The sequence below is a fragment of the Diadema setosum genome, chromosome 11, assembly GCF_964275005.1.
Source record: "Diadema setosum chromosome 11, eeDiaSeto1, whole genome shotgun sequence".
Classification (NCBI taxonomy): domain Eukaryota; kingdom Metazoa; phylum Echinodermata; class Echinoidea; order Diadematoida; family Diadematidae; genus Diadema; species Diadema setosum.
Window position 1 is genome coordinate 2,865,965 of NC_092695.1, and position 11,260 is coordinate 2,877,224.

Here is an 11,260-nt window from a genome sequence, read left to right on the forward strand (position 1 = left end):
AGCAAATCTAGTTGGGAACATCGCTTGATAGTCGACCACCACTGACCACATAGAATGGAAGTCGTATACGAGAGGAACAAAAAAACAAGAAACGTTTTCATTGTGCCGCGGGATTAGCAGTAATTAGCGGTTTATCGATCGGTCTTAGCGGCTTTGTTTGTTGAGAAGAATATGCGAAGTTGGCACGCCGTCGACGTGCGAATGTGGCACATAAAGAGTTATAAGAGCAAAAGGAAATAAAAGAAACTCTCAACCATCATCAGATGTACAAGTATATGAAATTCTTAAGAGAAAATGTTGACAACAATAAGCTTTTTTGTTAATTATTATGATTTCACACACTTCATGCAAGTGTGTTGATTAGTTGCTGACTTTTAAAGCATTGTGATAAAGTTGTCCTGTGTATACCATATCTATATGCCTAAACCAGGGCTCCACACTAACTTTTTTTTTTTTTGGTGACCCGATGGGGCCACCAAAATCATTAATTTCAAATTTTTGGTGGCCCTAGAGAAAAATTTGGTGGCCCGAAAAAAAATTAAAAGTCCTGTTTTTTTAAAGGAGTCAAATATTTAAGTTTTGTCATAGTAAGAATTAGAAGCTGGACATATCTACTCATAAATAAACCTCAACAATCTCGCAACGCTCACTCTTAGGCACTCATTCAGTCCTTTTCATCCATCCTTTAAACAAATTTAACTGCTGAATGGTGAAGACTAAGTATAAATATTCATTGACTGGCACATGGGTTGCAACATCTAAACATAAATGAATGACATCATAATTATTACATGTAAATGATTATCAAGAAGCTATAGAAGAAACATATTTCTATTTCTCAAAAGACAAAAGACAAAGTTACTTCATGTCCTTTTGAAGGTTCCGGCGCAAAAAGTTATGAATGTATTAACATACTTTTCAAAAAAATTTGGTGGCCCGAGGCGGGCCACCAAATTTGCCCTTTTTGAAATTTGGTGGCCTGACTTTCATTTTTGGTGGCCCCGGGTTACCGGGCCACCGTTAGTGTCGAGCCTTGCCTAAACCATGTAAAAATGTTGAGAATTCATGTATTGGCTCCAGGAAGAAATGAAGAAATGAACTGGTAGTGCATTTTTGCCAATAAAGAATGAGTTTATTCGACTCAAATGTTCAGCGGCCTCCGCTTCTTCAGGAGTCTTGACAACTGAAGAATCTTCGCAGGTGGTATTTAAGTAGCATTACTATTACATTTAGGTATTAACTGCAATTCTTGGCAATTTAATCAGTTGAATAAATAATATTTTGGTAACTTTTGAAACCGAAATCAACAAATTTCATCAAATCAAAGTCAAAATAACGTAGAAAAAGTACGCTTGTTCTTATCACCGATATTTTAACTATAGTTTAGTCAAAATTGTCAAACAAAAGTCTTCATATTCAATGGGACCTATTCCATTGTTTATGTCAACATATCTCTTTCATTGTCTGGAACATCATTATATTGGGAGAATGTGCATGATGCCATTTTCCACATATTCTATATCGGAAAGGGAAAAGTTTACTAAGATATGGAGGAAATAACTTATTCTTTAAAAATAAAATACTGAAAATATCAGATCTGTTTAGTTATAACGTTGGCATATTTATGTATAAGTTTACTGCCAAGGAGTTACCATATGTTTTTACTCGCATGTTCAGGAAAAACTATTTGATTCATAATATCCTACCCGCCAAAGTGATGCATTTCACCTTCCACGTTCGTCTTTATATTATTCCTTGAAACGCAAATTAAAAGAGTCTTAATTGAGTGCATATCTTGCAGACACTGATTTGTAATGTCTTATTTAATATTGTGGTATGTTATTGTCCGATCAAACATTCTTGCCAACACACTGCAGATTGCATTTTCGGCCTTGCCGTCAGGTTCTCCGAATTCATCATTAGCAATTCCACACTCTACTTCGTTTCCTTCTCTTCCTCCTTCCCTCTACCTCTCTCTCACTTTCTACCCAGAGCTTGACGGCAGGCACCAAATGACTTAATGGTTATACATGTTACTTTTATTGTCGTACTGATCATAATCTTGTGATAGTTTTAATGCAGCATCAATAGTGTATACCATGTAGTAGGCTTTTATACAAATCATGTTCTACTCCGGAAACCAAAGACAGCTCAGCCATAGTAATGGTTCACATTTTAGTATATTTTGTTGTTCTTTTTAATCACATAGCCATACCCCGCTTTTCTTATTTGGTACCATTAAATCGCCTGGTCTTATCTTCTATCCGTTCTCCGTCTCTTTTTCACAAACACTGATTACTCAGGGCTTACAGCCAAACAAGCTAGCTTTCATGTAGGTCCCATCAAACTTCTCTTTGTTCAACCCCATTTCGATTTTGACCAGTTATCATTACAATTGCTGAGTTATTACAATGTACATTGTTTGTTTTCTGCACATTGTTTACAAGCTGAAAGAACTTGTATTATTATTTCTTTTGTATTATCCATAAATGAGAAGTATGAAAATAAATGAATTGAATTGAATTGAATTGAAATTGAAATTGAATTCGTGATAATGTCCTCATTTCAAAAGCATTCACTTCAGAAAATTGACAAATTGTCTGATGCTACTTTGACTTTATCCTGTTTCGTTTACAAGTAGTTCGTCTAATGGCCATTTAGTCTAATTGCTACTTGTCCTAACTACCACTGCGTCTTGTTACCATTTAAGTTATGATGTTTTGTCCAATATCCACTGGGCGTATTGCGACTTAGTCTATCTACCAGGTCATCTAATGACATTGTCTAATTTTCAAATTGTCAAATCCTCTTTTGTCCAATACTCATTTCGTGTAATAGTCTGATACGCGAGCGACACGGGCTCCACCCATTTTGGTTAAATTTCACATAAGTAATACATCATCACATCTAATCAGCATTTCGACAAACTTTCATATTATAGATTACGTATAAATTGGGGGGATTTTTTGTCCCTTGCTGAATAAATGAATCAATTGTGCTCCACATTCCACTGTAAAGCTCAGGTGGTGCGCAAAATTCAGAAATGTGGAATCAAGTGAAATCCTGGCAGTTTTGCTTAAACTGTGACCTTTGACACTTTTGGCAAGCAGAGATGTAGAAATTTTATTAAAAGAAAAAAAACACTTTCAGCATGCAGAGATAAGAGGAAAATAATGAAATATACAAATCTTACTTTGACCTATGACCGCTCCTCCCCCCCCCCCCCTCTCTCTCTCTCTCTCTCTCTCTGACTGAATGACACTCATAGCACAAATTCAGGAACAGGTATCTTTAAATAGTCTGTATTAAGAGTTCATTCACGAACGCGTCTAAGGATGTTTCTTGACTGATTTATTGTCATTACATTACAGATGTTTTAACATGTTTTATTACACAATAAGCAAACGAAAAGACAAAAGAATAAGCACTCAAATCACAGCAGGCTGTCGGTTTTAGGCTGAAACAAAGTCCTTATTGCATCATCAATGGCAAATGGCTATTTACATGCTACATGATTTGATTGCCAAACATATCACATTCCTTCTTTATGTCTCTATATACTTTCTGACATATTCTCTCCCTTTTTGTATGATAATCTCTCTCGTGGAATAGTCAACCAGTCCTTCACACTAAATTGAGGTTGTCAACACGAACAAGAGCGCAAAGTCCACGGACTGCGATGCATGTACCGTGGCCCTGTATAGGAACCGTAGCACGTTACCGTATCACTTTTTTTCGTATTGTCCTAAAAACTGCATTTGATCACATTAGTACATTATTATAAATTCATTGTCTTAGGTGCAGCAAAGCATGGACTGTGGCAAGGCAAATATACTATGTCAAAACTATACGTTATGCGTTGGGAAATTAATACCATAGGCTACACCATGAAATGTGATTTGAAGATAAGACACATATCCTCATGCCAACTGGTCTCGACATGAAACTCACACAAATTATCATGAGGCTATACTATTCTAAAATTATGAGGCTGACGTAAAGGCAGAGTGGATTAAAGCATAATCATTCTTGAATCTCCACCTAAATAGTTGATAAATGATACTTTTAAGCTTTGTCATATGACATTACCAAAGATATTTACAATACACACAGATCCGCAATATGACTATTACACTAGAAAATATCATTGTAATCTGTGACTACATGAGGGCAAACGAGTAGTCCTACTGTTGAAAAAGATGGAAGACGTGGGGCTACTCAAACACTCTTGAACTCTCCGAGTAACTTTCTGTCTTCAACTCTCTTCTATATATCCATAGTTATGAACTTTTTTGTTGATAATGTTGTTGTAATGCTTATCTGGAACCTTCCTACATTTCGGGTTTTACCTTATTTTTTAACCGTTCCAAGAAACAAACATACACACTGAAAGAATCAGTGATGATCATTAATATTCATGAATACAAATACAATACAATACTAAGAAGTATTGCGTCCGTTTGTGTGTATGTGTAAGTGTGTGTGTGTTTTCATAAATACACCTTGTTGCGACACGGATTGTCGCCCCTACACGGATTGTCGCCCCCTACACGGATTGTCGCCTGGCGACAATCCGTGACGCTTGTGCAGTTCCCAGTTTTTGAGCTCGAAGGCGACAATCCGTGTTGGCAAAAAAATTGTTGCGACACGGATTGTCGCCCCGTCACAGATTGTCGCCCCGGGCTCGGGGTGGTTCCTCCGGTGTTAAGCTTTGGTGGGATGGGTATGACTGGTAAGTTATGCATATGTGTGTGTGTGTGTGTGTGGGTGGGGGTGTGTGTGTGTGTGTGTGTGTATTGTGAGCTGCATGATATGTGATGTGTATGATTTGTTGTGTGTGTGTGTGTGTGTGTGTGTATGTGTGTGTGTTTGGAGTATAATAATACAATATGTAGAAACTGTGCATGTGTGGTGGTCATAGTGGTAGTGGTTTGTTTGTCTGTGTGTATACGTGTGCCTGTATGCTTACGTGTGTATGTGGAATATAGCGGCGCTTCTGTGGCAATACAAACGCCTTTAACAGAGTGTATGAGCACGTGTTTAAAGAATTCACACCAGCGTTGATCTAAAGATAGTATGGGTGTGTGAACCAATATCAGCGGTGAGGCAGGCTAAGCGAGAGAGAGACCGAGAGAAAATACATACGAGGGAGGTACCCTCCCCAAATGTTATTTGTCTTTGTTCATTTTTCACTGCAGTCATTTTCTTCCATCAGTCTTATAAACTAGAACGTCCATACCACTATTCTTTGTCCCGAATAGGTTTGGCATGCTTTATGCATGAGCGAATAATTTCCACACGCAGTAAAAAATTTGTCAATCGTTAGTTGATTTTAGCACAAACGAACTGCCATTGCACACCGCTAATACATACGTAATACAAACAAACACCAACAAACACTCAAACAAATCCTCATAATGCAAATAAACCAACTCAACACTTTCTTCCTTGATATTCATTGATTTCATTCAAATCATTCATAAATCGACTCATTCTGGGTGTAACATGAAAAAAAGTTACAAAAGGCAATTCGAAACAGAAACAAATCCATTTGTCAATTTATACCACAAATAATCTCACTTCAACATAGATAACTCGATTATAGACCAACCCTACTAACAATTTCTTCACGAGAAAGTTTGACATGTAGGGCCCTACCAAACCTATATTCCTTGAATACATTGGTTGGGATCATGTAACACCTTCTTACTTACAAGGGCATATACATAAAAAAAAAACACAAATACATTACACGAATCTAGAATGAAATCAGTCATAAAAAACCGACCACCCCCTCCCCTCCCCAACCGAAACAAATCTAGGGCCTACATCTATCCTAAATATTAAATCCTACCAACATCTGTCATACCATTTATAACTACCCTTCTTCAAATCCAATCCCCAACCCACCAACCCCTGATTAAACAAAACCTAAATCATCCCACACCCACATTCACCAACCCCAATACATACACACACACACACACACACACACACACACACACGAAGGTTCCGTTATTCCGAAGTTTCGTTTTTTTTTTTTTTTTTTTTTTCGAGGCTTCATTTTAATATCCGAAGCACACAATTCCCTATTATACCTAGAGGTTCGTTGATCCAAAAATGAAATTCGGAATAACGAACCTTCAGAATAATGAGCCTTCGGACGAATGAGCCTTCGGACGAATGAGCCTTCGGACGAATGAGCCTTCAGAGTAACAAACTTTTGCAATAACGAAATGTAACCCCCTTCCCACATACCGACGCACACCCGAACCGATACCACATTCCTTCCTGATGAAACGATTTCCCAATGTTGATAAATAAGACATAATGGACCGTATGCAGAAAAGCAGCATCTGCCCGCACGCAAGCTCCACTCCGAATTCATAATTATACAAATCTGCCCCAACAAACTCATCAAATTCAGAGCTGCTGATAAAATCAATATCAACGTTTATGCCAGCAACAGCTTACTAGTTATCCCTCCCCACGCGCAGCTAAAAAACACATACGCAAAAAACTGACATAATAAACACATTCTTCCATCACACACACACACACACACACACACACGCACAAACGGACACTAAATTATCATGTGCACGCGCACATACACACTTCCTTGAAACCTCACCATGACTTTTTACATGGCATGCTTGCATGGATGTAGCCATGTAAGTTATGTGTTAGTATTTCAATGATTATGTCCAAAACGATATTACCCAGCAAAATGTGCTTCGAGGGCGGGCGACAATCCGTGCCGCCAACGCCCGTCACGGATTGTCGCCCCGAGCAGGAGGCGACAATCCGTGTAGGGGCGACAATCCGTGTCGCAACACACCTTATGTAGACAAAGTTCTACTAGAGCTGAAAAGCGAATTTCAGCCTCCTTTTCAAACATCCCCGTACAGCTCTCTTTGTCTTATTTCGTTTGTTGTTGTTTTTTTTTTTCAAACAGACTATTCTAAAGTGAACTTAGGCAGTACCATTCCAGGCATTAACATTTGATATGAAAAAGCACCCTATGACAGAATAACAATAATATAAGAAAGTTAACAAAGCATCGTTCATAAATGTTTATGTTACAATTACTTGACCTGATATAGGTTTCGACTGCAAAATGGCAGGGTACTTGTGTAGCAGCCTCTAACAAACCGATCTTAGGTCCAACTTCTCTGTATTTCACTTTAAACAAACAAAACAAAAAAACAAGCAAACAAAGTCAGCTGTCTATAAAAATTATTTGAGGGGACTACTAACTACAAGCCCTGCATTTTAGCAGTTCCCTCCATTTCGAACAACTTTCAGTTTCAGGCGGTTGCTTGAAAAAAAAAAAAGAAAAAAAGAAGGAAACCTCCATCCCATACGATTTAAAGGTCTCAGGAAGGAAACATTGAACGATATCAATCGTACGTATTACATTAGTTTCATGCAAACATTGAAGTTTCGAAAAACTTGACAAAAAGATTAGAGTAAGAAAGAAAACTCCCTTATCATAATCAGTAAATTTTTGTCTATAGTACATACACTTTGAGTTTTTGAAAGCACACAATTTCCGTGGCACATCGTTCAGGCCTGTTTTTCTGTAGATCCACTGGTTGGTTCCGGGGCAGCAATATCTGAAAAGTAACCATGTACAAAAATAGTTGTATTCATTGTGCATTCATTGTAATACAAAATACCCCATTAACAAGAACAAAAAAGATAATCGGCTCTGTAAAAAATCGGAAAGACAACGAAATTAAGTCGTCCTTCTCTTTGGAAGCTGTGAAAGTTATACATTACATCATTGATATTTTCGTTGTTTATAATTTTATCATAATTCTTATATTTCTCAGCGCCTGAGTTGTGACGCTCACGATAAAGGTGAAAGGCTCATATATGTCATATATATATATATATATATATATATATATATACGTATTGTATTAGTCAGAATTTGAGAGACAATTCAAAACGTAACTTAAAAGAAATGGCAATGGGATGTTCGAATTCATCTGAGGTAAATGAAAATAAAAAATAACATCAGAAACACAGAAGAAACCCGTATAGGCTTCAAACTTACAGTATGTCCAGAAGGTCTTCCTGGTGCCATTTATTTATTGGTTTCGATTGGTTTTGTGGATTTCTGTAGGTTTCATACAGGCACCATACAAACTATTCTGTAGAATGATGCAGGCGAACTTGCTTTTCTTCTTACCAGGATTGTGTTGGGCAAGCTGCACAGGCATGACAGGAGCAATGGGCTGGGTCTGGCTCTGGACCATTGGCCCAATCCCCTGTTGAGCTTGGTTTCCCATAACCTGGGAGTGTGTAATTGCACTAGCCGGTAGGATGTAGAACTGTCCACCAGCCGGTTGTCCTAATGGATGTTATTTAGAGTGAGTCGGAGAAACAAAAAATACAGTGTTAAGCATTGCATTATGAACTTATTCTCATTGGCTTTTGATGTTATTATCATCTGGCAAAGCCTCGTAGGTACCTGTCATAACAAAGTATACTAGCATCTTAAAATAACATAGACGGGGTGTTTTTGTTTTTTTGCCTGTTTTGCCCATATCATATCAAATGGCAAATTAATATCATCATATTAACAATCAGAGTGATGATTAGATGACTTGTGAAGCCATTACACGAATAAAAATGCAAAATGTGTAGTGCATATCATTGTTTCATATCGGTCATCGGGTAACGCTTAAATATATTGGCTAAAGTATAATCGCAGAAATATCAATGCACAGGAGTACACAGACTTCAATTAGTTTTAATGCTGCGTTGTGTGTGATCATCAAGCTCTATGCACAACTATAGCATCTTCACAAATATCGCGATTGATAAGATAATAAGATTGTAATACCAGTTGCGTAGGCTGGAGGCGATTGAACATAACCCGGAAGGAGTGACATCTGAACAGGTTGCAGAGTCTATGTACAGATTTCAAAGAAAATTAATCCGCTCAATGATGAAAGTCCGACAGTCCCTGATTTTAGTGCACCATCGTTTCAAACTAGAGATGCATCCATAAACTTCAACGCCGTTGTAATTACTATAAACAAGTTCGTAGCGAAAATGACAATGCCGGAAAAAAAAATCACCTGTTTGTAGGATCTTCTCCTCTTTGGAGAAATATATTCTTTATCAAAACTTGTATCTCAGTATAGTCAGTACCTATCATGGTGGTACCAAATAATTATATAATATATTTTTTTACTAGACTAGATTTGGTAATGCGTCTGTAAAGCAGAAATAAAGAACGGATAATATGCTTTGATGTCTTATTAAAAACTTCGAGTTGAGAATTATATCCTTTTCAATTAATTCAGAGACTTTGGGTTTATGTAAGAAAACACGGTGTTTTCAAACTACATTCTACAAATAGCATCTAAACTTCCGCTAGTACTGATGCATTGTAAAAACATAAAAACAGCAAGGGAGATGCTCAAAATGCTTCAAATCATTTAACTACATTTAGTACTTTTTTTGTTTGTACTTTTAGTGTTCTAGGTACTGAGCTTCTGGTACACACCTGTTGAGCGTTGCCGTTGCCACCACAGCAGGAATTACGACAGCATGAAAGCTTGTAGCTGGATGCCACTGTGGATGTAATGCCAACTGCAATTTCAAACGCTCCGCATAGCACTAAGGCGCAGTCCACAAGTGTTCTGGCCAACTGTGTAAGAAACAAATACATCGTAGACTTGAAAATTGTTGAAATTTTGATCTCATTTCAACTTATTTTCTTCCGGAATTTTAAGTTGTCAACGTTACCGCCTTCCTCAGCGGTCCCATGCATGTATAGAATTTCTTGCTAGGGGAAGACATTGCAAAATGCCTGCCAGGAATCATACTTTGGTGAAACAAAAAGTTCACTTTCGTAGGACGAGATTCCTTGATCAAAGAAGCCCACGTTCCACCTCCTCTGAAGTGTCACAGCACATCACATCGAATCTCTAGGCCACCACGTGGACCTTGAGAAGGTGGAGGTACTGAACCAGGAATCTCAGTACTTTGAAAGGGAGTTGAGGACGCAGTCTTCGTCTTTGCCTATATAACAGTAGGGAGTTTCGCTACACGACGGGAAGACCGAGAATACGCGAAAGTAATCAGCTGTGACAGTCTCCGTACTCGGAATCCCGTCCCCATATCTAAACAGTTTCGCTTTCCTGTGCAGGACGGAGGCGTATGGACAAGATCGCTGATTGGCTGGCTGGCTGGATGGCTCACTCTTGCCCATTGAGAACGAACGCTATTTTGGCCGTACTCGCTTTTCCCAGGACGGGACGTTTCTCGGATTTGATCATGCGCAGAAGGAAATTTTGCACACTGCACGCCCGTCATGCCTGCGAAAATTCCCTTTTCTCTCAATGAGGACGGGGGGTGCACTTCAAATGACCGCTGAAAGTTTGTATTGAGATTAAAAGTTTTACACCAGTTTCAGATAGAATTTCCAATTTGAATGTGCTTCAACTCTAACAACACAGACTTATTACTTCAGATCGTAAAAGGGCATATTTCTATGTTTTGAACTTTCCCGTTATTTTTCTTTTTCATCTTGAATTATGAAATTCGTGAATTCACATATTCGTGAATTCACATATTCTTGAATGAAAAGTGATGCCAGTTAACGGCTGACTACACTAACTGTCAAGATCAGTACGTCAAATCTACATTACTCACATCATCTGTTGGACATCTCCAGCTGTAATGAAATGGAACGCATCCAAAAAGTTCTTCATGAGCTGCGCCAACAATGTTCAGGACGAAAATTCCAAAACCGCAAGTGATCGATGCGATACTCATCCCTAAATAGGCAGATATCTTGTAGGAAGAAAATCATTGCAAAAAAAAAAAAAAAAAAAAAGGAAAAGAAGAATCAGAAAGAAGGTTAACATAAATTGTAGATTACTGTTTGATGTAGTTCCTACTTATGTGTGCCCGTGTTTGAAGAAAACATTGACACATGTAACGGCACAAATTGCCACCCCTGCATAATTTGTCGCCTGGCGACAAATTATGCTGCTTGCGCAGTTCCCAATTTTTGACCTCGATGGCGACAATTTGTGCTGGCAGAATGAAGCGTAGCTGCACAAATTGTCGTCGGCCATGCACTATGAATTGTGTGGTTTGAGTGGTTGCTCCGGTGTCATGCTTGGGTGGGGTGGGTATGACTGGTAAGGTACACATATGCGTATGCGTGTATGCGTGGGGGGGGGGGGGGGGCTGCATGGAATGTGTTGTGTATGATTTGTAGGTGAGTTTT

General features: G+C 38.4%; 1 protein-coding gene across 1 annotated transcript; it reads right to left on the minus strand.

Moving 5' to 3' along the window:
• Positions 1-7,569: 7,569 nt before the first annotated feature.
• On the minus strand, positions 7,570-10,800 carry LOC140234861 (uncharacterized). The gene is made up of 5 exons (XM_072314908.1): positions 10,678-10,800; positions 9,527-9,670; positions 8,858-8,924; positions 8,201-8,362; positions 7,570-7,619 (listed from the first exon to the last, which is right to left on the minus strand). Exons 1-5 carry the CDS (start codon positions 10,798-10,800, stop codon positions 7,570-7,572), a joined length of 546 nt encoding a protein of 181 aa, XP_072171009.1.
• Positions 10,801-11,260: the final 460 nt, after the last annotated feature.

Coding starts and splice junctions, on each gene's coding strand:
- LOC140234861 (XM_072314908.1), bottom strand. CDS start 10,800: ATGAGTATCGCATCGATCACTTGCGGTTTTGGAATTTTCGTCCTGAAC. Junction 8,363..8,857: donor GCCTCCAGCCTACGCAACTG/GTATTACAATCT, acceptor AACATCCATTAG/GACAACCGGCTGGTGGACAG. Junction 7,620..8,200: donor GCTTGCCCAACACAATCCTG/GTAAGAAGAAAA, acceptor GTTACTTTTCAG/ATATTGCTGCCCCGGAACCA.